General features: G+C 42.9%; 1 protein-coding gene across 1 annotated transcript in view; it reads right to left on the bottom strand.

Moving 5' to 3' along the window:
- Positions 1-18,511, bottom strand: part of ptprk (protein tyrosine phosphatase receptor type K) — a 93,885-nt gene that overhangs the window by 33,994 nt on the left and 41,380 nt on the right. Inside the window, exons 3-8 of the mRNA XM_061092108.1 lie at positions 10,689-10,849; positions 9,868-9,919; positions 9,721-9,779; positions 6,135-6,216; positions 4,427-4,542; positions 3,766-3,940 (exon numbers count right to left, since the gene is read on the bottom strand). Coding sequence (XP_060948091.1) covers positions 3,766-3,940; positions 4,427-4,542; positions 6,135-6,216; positions 9,721-9,779; positions 9,868-9,919; positions 10,689-10,849 — 645 coding nt within the window. The remainder of the gene's footprint in view (positions 1-3,765; positions 3,941-4,426; positions 4,543-6,134; positions 6,217-9,720; positions 9,780-9,867; positions 9,920-10,688; positions 10,850-18,511) is intronic.

Genomic DNA, 18,511 nt, shown 5'->3' with positions numbered 1-18,511 from the left:
CAACTTGATGATTAATAAACAAATAAAGAAATAAAACTCACTAAGATTTATTCAAACCAACAAAACAGTGGGTTCGCCCGCTCGCAGCATGTGTGTTAACCTGAATACATGTTTGTGTTCTACTTTTAAAAAATCTATTGAATATCTAAAAGATGAATAATAGACATAAGAATGAAACAGTAAAGAATTTAAGTGGGTCATTATGTGACTCCAGAGATTGAGCTGGAACGGGCTCGTGCTTTTCATTTGTCTTTTATTATTCTCATCACTTGTCATTTGAACGGTTGACCTAAAAAACTAAAAACATAACAAATCATCAATGGTGTTGTTTTTGAGATGGGTTTGTTGTCAGCATCTTTTTTATTATTAATCACGTGTGAACCCTCTCATCATTTGTCACTTTTTAGGCCAAATCTTAAATGATAATAACAAAACAAATCAACATCGGGAAAACGTCAAAAAGTGTGCTTATTGTTTCTGACCGCACTCGTCTCCTTGATTCATTTGTTTTCACTTTCTTCAATGGTATTAACATTAATAAAAAGAGATCTCCTGAGGCCTTGGTGGATGATTTAAGATGAAGTGAATAAACAAGAAAAAAGAGAGAAAGAGGAGAAATATATTTCATCGCTGCCCACTAGGCATGTTCTCTTTTTGTTGTCCATCGTCAGCAACCTTGTCAATAAAGTTTAGCTTTCACAGAGTGCTGCTGACATCACTGGGGTTCTCACTGGAGGACGTCTGACCTCCAGGACCAGAGGAGGCCGTGGATGAGTAAGTGTGTGTGTGTGTGTGTGTGTGTGTGTGTGTGTGTGTGTGTGTGTGTGTGTGTGTGTGTGTGTGTGTTTCAGTCGGATCGACAGCCACCAGTGGTTCGCAGGTTTCCTGTAGTTCTGTAACGCCTCGAGCTCCACCTGTCACCATCGCTTAGAGTGAGAGGAAGTGTGTGTGCGTTTGCGTGTGTGTGCGTTTGTGTGTGTGATAGGTTAAAAGGAAGAAAATGACATTTTAGAAGTCGACCATTACAGGTTTAAGACAGTTGTCTAAATTCAAGTCAGTTGTTTGTCCGCTTAAGTTAATACGTGTGTGTTTGTGTGCATGCATGTGTGTGACAGAAATGCTGCCGAGCTTTTTAGGCCATGAGTTGTGTGTAATGCAAGCTGGCATGGTGATGTATTGGGTATCGGTGTGTGTGTGTGTGTGTGTGTGTTTGTGCCTGTGTGTGTTTGTGCCTGTGCGAGATACGAGCTGGCGTGATGATGCGCTGTGTCACCGTAGGAACCAGAGGGCACGGCTTTATTAGAGCTCGGCTCTGACCAAATCACTGATGACACACACAAACACAAACACACACACACACACACACACATACACGCACAAACACACTCAAGCTGACATATCCATAAACACGCATGCATATACAGACACACACATTCAAATGCAGTTGTGTTCACAAACGTAGTCTTACATATACACATATTTACATACATACATATATACATACAGTAGACACACATACAAATACACATACACACATTTACATACACATTCATACCAATAGATTGACATTCTACTGATAAGTGTATTTTTTGACACATCTTTGCTTCCTGGGGGGGAAACAATATCTCCAAGTGTGATCTGGGATTCCCATGTCCCCCCCCGCTCCTGCTCCCATGATGCACCTCTGTCTAGAAAGATGTGCTTCTCCTCTGTGATCTCGACAGCTCCCGGACACGGAGGGAGAAGCTATTCGCACCATCTCTGTCATCTGCATGTTATAAATATCAATAGAGCGACCGGGCCTGTGTGTACCTGCACCGAGGCAATCTGCCCCCCCCCCCCCAGCGGACCACTTTCCAGCTTTGAAGATGAAACCCTGGTTGCTGCCAAACATCTCAAATGTACAAAAGTCGTATTCTGGCAGTCGATTCCTTCTCCCTCTTTTTCTTGTTCTCCAGAATCCTACAGTAACTTCCCAGCAGCCTGATCTTTCACCCCCCCCTCATGTTATAGATAAATATTTAAATATTCAGAGTAAAAAAACATTAGCAATGCAGTTTAACTCCGTCCACATCCGCGGTCGTCAATGTCCTGCAGGAAGCTGCGAATCTCCGACTAGCACACTTTTCAAGAAGCGAAATAAACACATTCCCTGTTTTCTTTGATTTCTCTCCGGCTCTCATCTCCCATCTGATATTGCTAATAAATAAACATGAGGCTCCTCTCCTTCCGCAGTTATACATGCAGGACTCGTTCTCCCCTTTATTGTGATATCTCTCTAACAACCAGACTCCGGATCAATATTCATAATCACCAATATCCCTCAGAGCTCCAAAAGCATCTTTTCACAGATTGCGAAAAGTTGCAGCTTTTCATCGCCCCGGCCATGAAGCGCTGCCCTGCTCACTCCATGCATCTTATTGAACCTGAATCTATTTTCATATATGTAGATTGGTCCTATTCATGTTTATACACATATCTCCCGCTGTGCAGATTCCTCATCTCTATCATCTTCGCCTTCTCATATTTCGAAGAAAGAGCCTCACAATAAATAAACATTAGCCACTTATGTATTCTTACTAAATCAGCAAGGTCCTGCAGAGAGAGTGAATCTGTAGAACTCCTCCAGATCTTAACCTTTTCCTTCCCGGTGTGGATTTGAACGCCCGCCCCGGCCGTGTTGGCGTCCTGCTCGGACCTCACCACGCCTCCACCACCGGACAGCGTGCGAGCGCCTTAATCTGAGTCACACCGGATAATATTCATATTCATGGCGCTCGCTCCTGCTTTGATTTCTCATTTCATTCTCCTCTGCCATCTCTTATGCAGAATAATAAACACGTCTCCACTCAGCTGTTCACATATTCAGACAGATTCCTGATTCTGATATGGATATTCTCGGGGATAATGAGCTGACTATTTACATTTAACTTTTTCTCACCATCTCCACTTCCTCTGTTTGCATCCCCACCCCCCCTCCTCCCTCCCTCCCTCCCTCCGTTCTGTCACTCCGGTATCATTCTTTCTGAATCTCTTTTTGCCTTTACCCTCTCTCTCTCTCTCTTTGCCCTCCCCCTCCCCCTCTCTCTGGGAGATGAATCGAATATGTAAGCTATTGGATGTGAATGAATAAAGCATCCCGTCTCAAACACACACTGGTGACACCTTATTAACCACATGTCAGCTGCATATGACAGCTGGAGCACACACATTCGCACACACACACACACACACACACATTCGCACACACACACACACACACACACACACACACACACACACACACACACACACACACACACACACACACACACACACACACACACACACACACACACACACACACACACACACAGTTTCCATTCACACACAACATGTGCACATTTTCACAACTGCAGCAGGCAAACACAGACACACACACAGTACAAAATGCAAGGCATCTACACACACACACACACACCAGCTCTCCTCATTAGCCAGACACAGTGAATGTGCATCTGATTGGAAAGATGTTTGACATTCTAAAAGTTGCAGTGCAAAGTTTGTCATGGCACAAAATATGTACAAAAAAAAACAACAACACACAAATGTGGTCAACAAACAGGGTCATGATTTAAATAAACCCTCCAACAAATAGCAACTGTCCAATGTTTGGCTGAGCCACAGTCGAGGTTTCTCACAAAAAAAACATGTGGTGTCACATTTTAGCTCCCGGAAAAACAAACACAACGTCAAGAAACAAAGTATCGCAAATAAAATGCTCACCTCTGACGATGAGGCCTGCGAAGTTGGACACCCCCGAGCCGCGCTCCGATTGGGTGACGCAGCGGTACAAGTCCTGATCCTGACCGGTGACTTCCTTGAGGTGGAAGGAGGCGGCAAAGCGTCTGTGGTTGATGTTCTTGGTCAGAGCCACGGGAATATCTTCTCCGTTTCTCCTCTGAAATACAGACGGGACAAAGACACAGACAGATAGATCAGGTGCCGCAGGGGTCGTGAACGGTTAACTGCCTTGCTCAAGGTCACAAGGCAGCACTGGACCACACACTCACATACACACACACACACTCACTCACTCACACTCCCCCCCTTCTGCCTAACTGACAGCAGGTTTGAAGGTCATGACTACAATAGAGCCATAATGAAATCAGGAGCTATTAAAGTCTTAATCATGTTAGCTGCTAGGATGTATGGCCTGGAGCCGTGTGTGTGTGTGTGTGTGTGTATATGAGTGTGAGTGTGTGTGTATATGTGTGTGTGTGTGTGTGTGTGTGTGTGTGAGATGAACACTGTGAGAATAGCAGATATCTAAAACACTCGAATCTCAAACAAAACCAAACCTTCATGGGAACTGAACTGTACAACCTCTTTCCACACACACTCCCTTATTGGTAAACAAGGTGTGCACTTGTGTGTGTAGCTTTACCTGCAGCCAGAGTTTGTTGTTGGACGTTTCTCGTCCCGTGGCGATACACTGGAAAGTGGCGTTCTGTCCGGCGTTCACCTCCACGTCCCCGAGACGCAGAAAATGAGGGGATTTATCTGCAGGGAAAAAATGGTCAAGCAGGGTTATTAGAATAAGTTCACAGCAAAGGTTGCATTATGCTGTGTTTCAAAATGTTTTTCAGTTTCATTTCATTGAGTCGGCTAAATGGAAATGAGGCGACGGCGCCACAGGGAGCTATAGATACAAACAGGTTGGCTTATCACGGACACACGTACACATTTACGGGCCTTTTTATATCCCTGAGGAGTGTGTTCATTATTACTGCGATTAGATTTTACCGGAGAGTCAGATGAAACCCAAACACGGCGCTGCGTTGCCACTGGGAGGAAACATCAATGTCACATCCAGTGTGTGTAATTCACATAGCCTCCAGTTCTTAAACACTACGCTAAAATATGAGATGAGGCTTTAAACCCCGAAGACGCAGTTCGGCTATGACATTTTTATTCCGGGGAGGTGATTGCAATCATACATAGCAGCTCCCCTGGTGAATGAAAAACACACACACCCATCCACACACACACACACACACACACACAAGCTTGCACACATGCATTCATGCACACACAAACCTGTGTGTCCAGAAATGCAGCTGTGAGAATGAATGCTTCCACTGTGGAGACTAAGTACTAATTCCTTTTCAAATACGAGCTCCTTCCTATTAGGAGTGCTGCTCCTCTGACCTGAAAAGACTGAGGCGCTTCTTTTTTATAATTACTCAGATCTCGCTTTGCTTCAGAGGCAAAATTAATGTGCAGATATTTCTTTCAGAGGAAATATCGACGAGGTCTGACAGAGACGAGTGCAGCAGTGATACCGGGACATCAGAAACTGCACTGAGACAGTTTATCTCTCTGACTTATAATCAATAGAATCTATTAAGAAACAAAATTGTCGTCACAGATTTCGGTGCCGCCACGAGACAGATGACCAAAAGGAGTTGTAATTGCTTCCTTTCAAAAAAACATAGGGACCCTCCAGGAACCGGCCCCTGGCTTTGAATTAACACACGTGTCTGTTAACAGATATAGTTCATCGTCACAAGTCTGTTCCTTGATTGGGGGGGGGGGCCTCGAGCCGCAAGGAAACACTCAAGCAAAGGAGAGAAGAAGAAGACTCGACACAGAGTGAGAATTTAAAATGGATCGCAGCCCTCATCTCTTTCCTGTCAGCGTCAGACAAGACAGCTACTGTTCGCTCTCTGTGTGTGTGTGTGTGTGTGTGTGTGTGTGTGTGTGTGTGTGTGTGTGTGTGTGTGTGTGTGTGTGTGTGTGTGTGTGTGTGTGTGTGTGTTTGAGAGAGAGAGAGAGAGAGAAAGTGCTGAGTGGTCAAAATCTTCTCTCTCCATGATTGCCCTAATACTGTCTCATTTCCCGCTTCACTCTCTCCTGTTCCCTCTTTCTCTCCCTCTCACAATCTCTTGCTCTCCTCTTTCTTTTTATTCTATTCCTCTCATTTCTCTCCACGACTTGCCTTCGCACATCCCTCCTCTCCCGGTGTCACCTTCCCACTTATCTGCCCATTCAGCTGCAACAGAAACCATCCCAGGTACAGTCTAATTAGTGGCCAAAGCTATCAGCGGCTACTCAGCGAGCTAGGACTAATTGCTGGCATGCTAATGACTCACCGCACGGGTAGCTGAGCACCTGAATGTCGTCGATGGCGATGAAGCCGGCTTTGCTGTCCGACACCTCGGCTTCAAATATGACCTGTGGAAAGAGAGGGTATCTGTATTTATTTGTATTTACACAACACATCTTTGCAAAGAGCACATAACTAAAAGAAGGAAATCACCCGTCAGAGCAGTGGGAACATTCAAAGTGTACGAAAAACAACAAAATACAACAAATGCTCTGCTTGCAAATCACAAACCAAATCATAAACTGTGCCTCTGAACCGCAGTTTGAGAAGCATGGGTGATGGATCCACTCGGAATCACCACAGAACACCAGCGTTGTGCATAAAACTGGATAAATACAAAGCTGCCGTCCTGACTGCAGCTGGATTTACAAAATCTGGCCAACAAATCAGGAAAAGGATAAATGAGGTACTTTCTGCTGGATCACAGTAATCTCCTTTGGTACACACAACATGGCTGCCAAAGAAATGATAATAAGTAGTGAAAGCCGATGTGGTGAGGTGGAGAATAAAATGTGAGAGCCCTTCTATTTGTTTTTCATTATCCTCCCATTCTGTCCTTTTCAGCTTTGTTTTATCTGTACGCGACTTGTTTTGCTAAATCTGCTTCTTCACTGGCAAAAATAACACATATACATTAATTTCTTTACTTTCATTTGTCAAAATAGTTGTTTGAAATATCTCCACAACTACAATGATCCCCATATCGTACTTTGTTCTCTAAGGGCTGCTGCACACTGGAGGATTTTTCAACTTTGACCGATTGTTTAAAAACGTGGGAGAGCAAATACACAAAGATTTAATGGATTTCTAATCTTCTGAACCGGAGTGTGGAACGCTCTCCCTCGCTATTGAGGGATTCTGTCGGAGCCGAGATGTAAAACTTCACGATCTCCATCTATCAACACCATCACTAAGATTCCTTTGCTAACCTGCTTCTCTAAATCCTGTGTAAATTCTGCATTCAACAGGTGCTTCAGCTCGCCACCATCTCAGTTCATCAACTCCTGGTCTGAATAAAGAAGATTCTCCTCATCCTCATCCATCTCAACCAACTCACCCCCCCCCTCTCACTCCTCCTCGCCCATGTGTTCGCCCTCCTACTCCCTCTGCTCGTCGTCCTCCCCTTTTATAAACATTTCTCAGCCCCTAATTTCTCTCTTTTTCCATCTCCTCTGTTTTCCAAGAGTGTTTACTCAGAAAGGAGCACTGTAATGAACAGAGGAGCAGGAGGAGGAGGAGGAGGAGGAGGAGGAGGAGGAGGAGGAGGAGGAGGAGGAGGAGGAGGAGGAGGAGGAGAAGGAGGAGGGAGCGGGAGTCGCTCTCAGAAGAGAGACAGAGGGAGAGAGAGAGAGAGAGAGAGAGAGAGAGAGAAAGAGAGAGAGCGAGGGGGTGAGCCGTTGTTGTCATTCATCACCTGTAAAAGGAAATCTGCCGTGAACTGTTTACCCATAGCTTATCACCCCCCTGCTTGTCACACACTCCCCCCAACCCACCCACCCACCCCACCCCCTCTATGCCTCCCTCCTCCACCAATCTGTCTTGTCTCTCGCTCCCATCATCTTTCACTCATCGCTCAGCGCGGAGCTCGGCAGAAAGTCATCAGTTGACTTTTAATACCTCCGTCTCTGTCTGTGTGACGACCGGCTCGCTCGCCCGCCCGTCTCTCCCTCTCCTCACTGTGCCGATCATCGCTTGTCATTATGCGCACGTTTGTTTTGGAAGCCGCCACGAAAAATCTAACGTCTCCTTCGCCTACACACGTTAAAACTTTCTCTTCTTTCTAAATCTACTTCAGTGTAAATAAGCAGGGGCGTGATTAGGTCAAGTCTCATGTCACCACTGTGCGGTTTCGAACCTCAGGAACGTGTCTGAGAGATAATGGTTACATGTTAATAACTGGTGCGGTACAATTAAAATTCATTTGAACTGAGACGATGGTTACTGAGAGCTTGTGTTGGCAACTTCTCACGTGGGCAACGCGGCTGTGAAACGCTGAAGGCTGAGCTCTGACACATCATCACTCCAGAAGTCGGGCTGGGTAACGGCAAGCATCCTCTTATCAAACAATCACATATATCATTTTTGATGTATGCAAGTATGGGCGCTGAATCAAAAATGCTTAAACCTGCAGGGAGGGGCCTGTTAGAGCCTGAATCCTCAGATATGGCAGCTGGGGCGAGGCGCCACCTGTCTCCAAACACGGACTTGTATTTACTTGAGGAAATATATGTTAAACCGGGGGGGATGAAAAACAGCAGTTGGATTTTGGAACAGAGATGTAAATGAAAGACAACCTTGCCAGAAATTCACTGGAAATAAAAGTATGAAATGTCAAAAAACCTTAAAACCAGTCGAGTAGTAGTTATATAAAGTCCAAAAGCAGTCGGGTATCGGCAAATAAGTATCGTAGGTATCTGACACCACGTTTTTAAAGCGACTAATTTCTTTAACCGTAAATAACTTCTTCTTCGCCGCTTCCTATTTTTCAACCAGCAAATTTTAGTATATTCTATAACTAATAAATTACTGACTTATCGATTAACAGAATAAACACAGCAGCTCTTGATACAGTAGGAATTTTAATCTGGGTTTGGTTAACTCGTGATTGTTGAGGAATCCTCATTCACCTCATGTGATCAAATCAAAGAGATAAAGGGTAATAACAAGGTCTACTTAAACAGAGCTGTGTGTGTGTGCGTGTGTGTGTGTATGCTTGTGTGTGTGTGTCAAGCACACGCGTCTACACATGTCTGCATGTGCCGAGTCTTCCCTGCGGTGGAACCAGTCTCATTACAACTCAAGCCAAAGTGCTAACACAGAAACATGTTCCAACGTGATAGGAAATAGCTTCATAACCACAAATCTAATAACCTGTTTCATAGCCTGAAAAACCTACATAAGCCTCAGCAAACCCGGATGATTATGTTCAATTAAAACATGTTGACACACGAGTTTCAGGACGGTGATCTGCTCCCGTAGTCACCAGGGGGGGGTTGGGGGGGGCACCAGATGGGCCATTTGGAGGATACTTTCTCACTTTGCCTTAAAGTAATATTATATGGTCCCCAGGCTGTGTGTGTAAACATAATCAGTGTGTGTGTGTATGCCTGCGAGAACAAGCCACCCGACAAAGTGCACACACACACACATGCACACACAAAGAGAGAGAGATCAAGTTGACTGACATTAATTAAGTATGAAGAAGAAACAGACAATAATCAAATTAATTGCAACTGTCCTGCGATTCGTGTTACCTCTGTGAAGCTTATATTTTTTGTGTTTATTATTATTAAAAACACGTAAAACTACACTGACACACACGCACAAAAATACACACACCCAGTTTTCCCTCAGTGCCTTTTCTAGCCTCGTCGTCACCTCCTGAGCCGCAGTCAACACAAATAAATCAGCTGCCTGCCTCACAGCAAGTGAATGAGTTTGCGTGTTTGTGTGTATATCGAGTGAGTGTAGTCACATGAACACAACTGGAAATAAAGCAGTACATGCATGACAAAGGAATCATGCGTTAACACAACATGACACCACCGTTTGTTGTAATTTGAGGGAGTTACCTGATATTCATTTGGCCAAAAGGTGGAAACAGCCAGTTCAGCCCTCAGCCAGTCTTTACCTGGACGACAACGCCAGAGTCAAGTGAATCAAAATCAGAATCGTGTCAGAATATGAATGAATGAGGTGGAATGTGAGATGTTCTTTACCAGTGTAGGACGTCACATTCCATATGGGGTTGGCCAAAGGACCCTTGTTCACCTAGAGAGAGAGACACACGAGAGACACACAAGACAAAGATGAAATATTTCACACAATTATTTAAATGTTTCTAACTAAAGTCCAACCAATGTATGTTTTTTCCAATAAAATGTGTTCATAATTTAATATATGATATGTGAAAACTCTATAAGTCTGTTTCTTGCTTGTCCCTTGTCCCCAAACAAGAAGGTCAGAGGTCAGAGCGGATCTTCTGAGTAAACCACACATTATCTCTCTCAAGGACACTTCAGCAGAGAACATGTTTGCAGAAAATAATCTGCATATTTATCATATTTATAGGCAGCCAGAGCCAATAAATGGTAAAACCAATAAAAAACTGCAATCTCCTGTTAACCTTTACAAGAAAATTTGCTTTTTTTAAACAACTTCCACAAATTTCCAGGAGGAGGAGATGACAGACGATGATTTGTCGAATCTGATAAATTTTTCCTTATTTTAAAATAATCTTGTCGTCAATCCAAACATTTCATCTAAACATTGTGATTTAAACATGGTCAAAGATGTAAAAGAAGATGTATGCTGTTTTTAAAAGTCATAAATTAGTCTTGGTTAAGTCAAAACAATCAGTAACATTTATTAAAATCCAGACCACAGTTTTCTTTAGTTTTAACTGAAGACTTTGACCAACAGTAAAAGCTTTGACTCTGCATTTGAACTTCAGTGTGTATCATGAAATCGAACGAGCCTCACATTAAAACAAACAAACCACTATCTCTTTACTCTGTTCTGTTCTGTGTGTGTTTCGTACCTTCACCAGGACGTTCAGGGTGCCAGGGCTGGAGCCGTCAGGGCTGGTGAGCAGATAGTTGAAGTCGATGCAGTGGGTGTCGTTCTCCTTCATGACCGGCAGCTGGAATCGAGCCTTTTCACCGACGTCGTACTGAGAGACGTCCACGTACATGAAGGAACCTGCACACGGAGACAAAGACACGGTCAAAAGATTGAAAGAGACACCCACACAATCTGAAGATCATTTTTTGTTGCATAAAATTGTGATATTTCCATCAGCTGATTTAGTAATGTCAAAAACTCCTGTCATCGTCTAGACACCCTCTTGTTTTAAATGGAGTTTGTTTAGTGCGCAGTTGTTGTGTGTTGAATAATCCTGTAATTCAGAGTCAACAATTACAAATTAATCCCTTCAATCCTTTAAAAGCTGTTTGGGATCTTTCTGATGCTTGTTGGTGAAAAGTGAGTTAGTCAAAATCATCATATAGAAAAACATTTTATGAAACCCAAAGTATCAGAGGCACCACTTTCTAATTTTTTTAAGTTTCAAGAAAACATTTTTTCAAACTGTGCTCCTGAAATGAAATGATTACTGACGAGCGTACAGACTGTACTGATTACTATATTTTCATAGTCCATGCAGTTTTCTGAGTCTCCGGAATTACCTCAATCTGTTTTGAGACGTTAGTGAACAGACACAGTGTGTAGTACTAAATGTGCTTCTGTGTGTATGAAGTGAGGGAATAAATGTGTTTTAAAAAGTTATACACTTAAGTTTTGGATCTACTTTCTCTCTTGTTTTTCCTTTTTCCTATATCTTCATATGTTGGGACCACTTGTCGGGTCAGTGAATTAACTTTAAGGTTACAGAGAACTTTTTTTAAACTTAAAAGTTGTGTGTTGTGTTTTTGTTGAGATTATTCCTTTAGTGGGTTTTGGTGTCTCTTCCACATTTGTGCGATGCTTGTCACTTCTCAATTCACTGCACTTGCTGACAAATAAAAATCCTTGAATCTGAATTAGAAGTGGAATCTGTCAAATGGATGGTATATAGGATGGATGGATGGCCCAGTGGACAGGTTTACTACGGTCAGATGCTAATAACAATTAAAAAACATTTCTCATTTTTATCTGGTGCCGAATATTAAAATATCGAACGTGCTCCTGCCGGCTTGTGGTCGAATAAGCTGCTGGTAATTACCTTGATAATAGTTTTAAAATTCCACTTGTCTGCTGTCGGTGTGTCTGCTCTCTGCACACGCCTGTCAGTGCTTGTCAAAGATTGTTTGTGAGAGGAGAACCACCACTCTGTAACATCACGCTACACTGACAAGTGTCTCTGCAGCTCCAATAAATCCAGCAGAGTGAGACCTCGGAACGTTGTCGTGTCATGTCACAGACGGGGGTGGCATTCTTCAAATTCAACTCCATCGCCACCTCCCCCCCCCCCCCCCCACTGCATCGGATACTTCCCTCTGTCCCCTTGTTAACTCAGCAAAGAAACCCAGACATTTAAGGCTGTTCATATTTCTGCTAAGTTTGCTTTTAATTCGTTATTTGATAATATTAAATTGAGTGAAACGTTGGGATTGACAGCTGAGAACTATCTCCTGATTGGTTGAATACAGCTAGACCTCAATAACCCTGTTCAATCCCCCTTAGACCACAAATCAATCGTCAAGTCGTCCATTGACACACACTATGGTTAAAACATTGTGAGTCCTGGGAATTTAACCTTTGCCACCAGATTTCTGTGGAATCCCTGTTCTCTGCTGTACCTTCCCACCGGTTTGGCCTTCACTCCTTAGCTAACGTTTTCTAACCGTGAGTTTTAATGTAATGGAAGCAAAAAAGCTTTGATTCCACCCTTTTCATGTTTGCACGTTGTCTCTCTGCTTTCATTCCTTTTGGGCTTTTTTCGAAGAATCGTCCCCCTCCCCCCCCACCGACACATAAAACAAACCGTCGTTCCTATGACTGTGTCGTTTGTTTCTCCTTTATGATTGTGGGGCTGTTTCTTCACTCGTAGAAAACAAATAAACAGAGAAGAGAAAAATCCTCTTTTCATGTTCTTATGAAAACATTTTGCTTTTTTCTTTTTGTCGTCTATCCGTTCATTTCTGTAAAAAAAATGGTGCGGTCTCGAGGTAAATGTAAATGTGTGAGAGAAGCAGATCAACAAAATGAATATCAGTGAAGCTTCATCAGAATCATGTATAATGATCAGCTTGCAGCCAAAAAGGCATGTTGAAACCAGTCCACGCAATTTGCCCAGGCCCGTTAACTGCACTCGTTTTCCACAGTCTGCAACATATTACTACCTGCGAGTAGCCAGCAGTGAAACATTATTAGTTGCATTTTCACAGAGGGGCCCCGAGGCTGTGCTTTTCTGCTTTGCTTATTTTGTTCGCATTATGTTCCTACCTTCTCTGCTGAACTCAGATATAAATCAGTTAGCTTTGTTATGCTAACAGGGTTCCTTCTTTTTCCAGTGCTATACCTTGAACCTACAGTATAAGAGCAGAAAATGAAGCTCAACGTAATGCTCAACCAGATGTCGCTCAGGGGGAAAATAGGATGAAATGTGATATTTTTCCTACCTGATGTTTAATCTCGCATTAACTCACAAACTAGGAGAACGTCCACGCTGACACTGGATGGAGATCGTTCACATTTTCAGAAATAATCTGTTTAAACTATCACACGTGTGAACTGACAAAAGTGATGTGGCCTGAAAGAGAGTAGCCACGGTAGTGTCGGCTAATCCCTCAAATTAGATTGTTGACTGTGGTAGTAGCTGTGAATGATGAGGGTTGATTGCATTATGCTGAATGACAGGTACACAGAGGCAGGCTAGTGTTGTGTTGAGGTCTGACTGCAGACAACTACACGCCTGTCCCAGGGACAGGACGGGTTTAAACTGTGTTAATACAAGTTCTCCCTGCCTGCTGAGGACAGTAAAAACTTTATGGATGCTTTGAAGGCCCACCTACGTAGTCGGACTATGACATGGGGGTCATAGAGAGAAACAGAGCTCTACAATAACGCAACAGTTCAATACTTTAAATTAGAGACTTTACATGTTGTTATGCAAAGGTGTGTTATGTAAAACCGTGGTGAGACGAATTAGACGATGTCTGGCTGCCACTGTCAAGATAATTAATGGAAAACTCTGTAGTGATTTTTTCTGTTTGAACAATTGAGGTGGATAAATAGAGCCACTATCATACATTGATGGATTGACAGTATTTGACAAGTGATTAATCATTCCTCAAGCAAAACAGAAGATGTCTCCAGCTTCTCAGATCAGAGAATTTACTCCATTGACTTAGTAGTAAAAACCCTAAACTGAACAAAATAGAACTGATACAAATAAATAAAAACTAACAGAGGATGCAACTAGTGACTATTTTCCATTATCCACAAATCTGCTGATTTAGTTTTTTCGATTAATAGATTGTTTAGTTCATAAAATAAAAAAAGAACTAAACTTTGTTGCTAAATGTTTTATGAATGTTTCATTTGGCCAAAAGTCCAGAAAAATTAAAAAATTTGAATTTGCAATATGACAAAGAAAAGCATGAAATGGTCTCAATTAAGAGGGAGGGATCAGACTTTTCTACCCCATTGTTTCAATGTTTTGGCTTGAAAAGTGAAATAATCAAAAATAATACGTTGTTAGAAGACAAACAGAAGAGAACAGTGCACAATCACAAAAATAATAAATAAACGGAACATAATGAAGTCGAACAAAGAAGAACTGAGCAGGACCAAATTAAATACAATTGAATAGAATTAATTGAAAATAAAACACTGACAATATAATAAAACATGATGTCTGTGCGCCAATACAAGAAACGCAGCACTTCTGGGTAATTCTATTTTCAAATTATAACATAAACAATATGCGCTTCACAATAGGCTGCAGAACAATGGTGATTATCAGTTATTGTTTAGCTAATCTACTGTGAAAAAACACTGTTCTCTGCAGCATAGAGCAGAACATAACAGGTTTTCAACTGGTGCACACACACACACACAGCCTTTCAGTATCAAACATGTATCCCAGTTATTGGTTTGGCACTTCTCCTCTCTCCTCCTCCTGTCGTTTCCACCACCCAACCCCCACCTCCACAGCAACACACATTTCTACCCCCGACCATTGAAGTATTATAATAATCCTACTTCCTGGTTCTGAATGTCACTAACAAGCCTCTGTCCAAACGGGACTTCAGCCAAACAGGCCAGAAACAAGACGAGGCTATCACCACTCTCTCTCTCTCTCTCTCTCTCCCTCAATCTACATCCATCTGAAATGAACACACGATGGATGTCACTCCTATTCCTTTATGTCAGGCACTGATGCCAAGATGGTGACATGAGAAAAGTGTCTTGAAGATGGCTGCCAAGATGGTGTGCCAGCTAAAAATACTCCCAACAGGCTGTGGGCCCTAGATATGTCATATTAAGACACAACAACATGGCAAAAATATAACCTTTAGCACTTCAGATAATCTTAACACTGCAAGCTGCAAAATCACAACAACAAGTGGATTAGCAATAGGTGGAAATAGGTGGATGATATTTGGGAAGAGTAGAGGGCTGTCAAATCTACAAATCATCAAAATGCTTCAGTATCAGCGAGGGAACTGAACATTAATAACACCTCTTCTGAGACGAAAATACAACGCTGGGAAATATGACTAATTAAGATTGACAGTACATGAAACTGATAGAAGCAGACCTGGTGATGCCAAGAACATCTGACACCCGAAGTCTGCCAGTTTCTAAAATGGCTGATGTCTCTGAACTGCCAACGTCTAAAATGGCCACCACTCGAACGGCAACACAAGATAACGACGACGCTAAATAAATAAAAAAACGCTGTTGACAGCCTTAAGACCCAGATACAGTTTGTCACATACAGAACAACAGCAGTGTGGCAGGAAGAGGACACGGTTCTGCTGCAAGAGCTTGCTAACATCAGAGCTATACCTTCAGTCTTTTAGGACGCCGACCAATTTTTGGTGATGCAATTAAGCTAACGACCTCGAGGAGTCAATTTCCACCACAGAACACTAATAACAGCCAAAAGCAGCTCCTTCAAAATGCAGAAATGCACTTTCCCTGCCGACACCAAGAAGGAAGCATGCATGAGACGATTTGTCTTTTATGCATCATGCTTGAGCCAGATTTACTGCAGAGACCTCTCAGATTTACGGACCAATCACTGCTTTTCGTCCCATGTGTCCACGTCAAAGTTCTACGATGATCAAGTATTTTTTTTCGAGTGTTGGAATAATTTGACCTTCAAACTTCCACCCTTTCATCCCCTTGTTCCTTTTAGGATTTATTTGGATGAATGTTATTATGATGGCATGATTCATTTCTGATTTTAATGATTTAGAAAAGCCAACAGTTGCTCTATAATGAATGAAAATTACGAGATAATTAAAACCACGACCTCCCAGTGTCAAAAGAAAAGTGATGAAAACTCTTATTTTTGCCAACCAATCATCCAATTATTATGCAAGACAAACAAAAAGCATTTGAGAAGGTGCAATCAGAGAATTCTTGGTATTTGGACTTGAAAATGAAAATAACAATTATTTTCTATCACATTGCTACACAAATAAATTCAACTTTTTAAGTCTTATTTTGATTTAACTGAAATAACAGAGTGGATATAATACAACCCAATGCAACCGGGAGCTTAATGTCCAGGTCTTGCAGAGACTTGTGTCAAAGAGATTTGAATTTGACACTGTTTGAGCTGCTGTGTCCATCATTATTTGATCATTACTAAAACACCCAGTGTACAAGGAAGCAGCTCTGCAGCAGTTTAAATGCCTTTATTCTCTTTCTTCACCAGAGCGAACACAGTGACAAACAAGAGGACAGAGGGAGGCGCGGGGAGCAAGGCATGCCAAATAGGTTTAGAGTGGTACTGGCTGACAACATTATGAGTCAAGTGTATCTGCTTTAGTCCCCTGAGCCACTGCACCACAGCCCATGAATGTTCGACTGGCACGACGCACAATGCCACGGCGCCGAGTGCCAGCATCAACCCTCAGAGAAATTACACAGAAGAGTTTTATCTCCATAACAAAAAACTGCCAAACCATCCCTGCACACTCGATACTGCCTCAAGCACAAATGGCGATTAGCAACTGGGACGAATCGATGGAGGTTATAAGGAACAAAAGTATAATTGTTGGCTCTACTACCCGATGATTGGGCGTGAAGCCACGAGATGACTCCTCTACTTCTGCCAATACCTTTGACAATATATGACCCTGTGAACTACTAATCAGCAAAATAAACTCCCTCCCTCAGGTCTTTCAGAAGCCAAACGCTCTTAACAACCCCCCTTAATAAAGGGCGTCGGTATCTCTTTGTTTTCAGGGGTCAAAAGCTAAAAAGGTTTAGTGCTACTATCTCCTCTAAATCATGTCAGGCCCTCAGGGACTCAGCAGCCAGCCAGGCCAGAGTACTTCTAAATTACTGGTGGCTATGATTGCCAGAGAAAATAACAATACTAATAATGGCCGTTACCCCCGTGTCCCTGGGCAAGGCATATCAGCTAGCAACTCAGCCCCAACCCATTTCCTATAAGTGCGTCCAAATACAAAATCTAGCCAAGTGTTGTATCTGCAATCCCCTGCAGCCATGTTGTTTTCCATCCAGTGCTAGGCTCTCCCTGCCGGCTCTATTAACACATCAAATGTCAGTTCACGCTCCCACACCTTTAGGCAAAAGGCTCTGAACCCCCCACCCCCCCACAGCAAGGGACGTCTCCAAATCATTAACCTGCTGTGCCAACCTCGTGCCCCCACTCATCCCACGAAAGCTTCTGCAGGCCGGCGCCGCTGCTGTGCTAATGCCAGGCGCTCTTGGGCAAGGTATTTAACCTGTTCAAGCTGCCAACTCTGCCCTCTCTGCAAAGCGTCACCTCTTGGTATTAATAGCAGCAAATGCAAGAGTTTGGCCTTGTACCACTGGGCAAGGCACCCGACGCTTGTGTCATCGCTCAAATATATGCGGGACCACATGTGCAAGAGAGCTGCACACATTTTGTTAGGAAATATGTGTGTGTGTGTGAAAACCGTAAAGAGGCTGGTGTTGAACCGAACCTTTCTCTAAATGTCAGCGAGCCTGGGTTGTCATGATGATAAGCGTGAGAGATAAATAACGGCATTACATTGTCATGGTAACAAAGACATAATCTTCCACAACAGACGAGGAGGAGAGGAGACAAAAGGACGGGAAAGAAACGGAAATGAGGAGAGAGGAGAGGAAGAGGAGACAAAAAAGGGGGAAAGGGGGAATTAAAGGAGAGGAGAAGGCAAGAGGAGACAAAATGAAAGGATGAGAGAAGCGGAGGGATGGAAGGGGGGCGGAGGAGATGACAGAAAAAGAAGGGAGGAGAGGACACGAGAGAGGTGGAGAAGAAACTCCTGAAAGACTTTTTAATGGTCAGCGTCATTGCTCGGACAGCAGTGGACATTTCTACCCTGTGGTATTTAGGTTTTTGTAAGAACAGGCTGAACGATCCCAACACCGCAGAGCTGCTGGTTCTTATAACAGTTTGCTTTTAACACTGTAAAGTAGGCAACCTTCCCCTGTTCACTGCCATTGATTAACGACCTCATATTCTGTTAATTAGACCCCAGCCCTCAGGCAGAAAGATTTAATTTCCCCTTCATCATCATCACGGAGGAGGGAAAAAACAACTGATTAAAGAGGAGAGGAAGAGAAGACGAGAGGAGGAGGAGGTAAAGAACATTTACACCAACATATATATATATATATATGTACTGTTCTTTGACCGATGTATAACAT

Source organism: Limanda limanda, chromosome 18, assembly GCF_963576545.1.
Source record: "Limanda limanda chromosome 18, fLimLim1.1, whole genome shotgun sequence".
NCBI classification, from domain to species: domain Eukaryota; kingdom Metazoa; phylum Chordata; class Actinopteri; order Pleuronectiformes; family Pleuronectidae; genus Limanda; species Limanda limanda.
The sequence above is the reverse complement of the archived record's forward strand: the minus strand, read 5'-3'. Positions and strand labels throughout refer to the sequence as shown.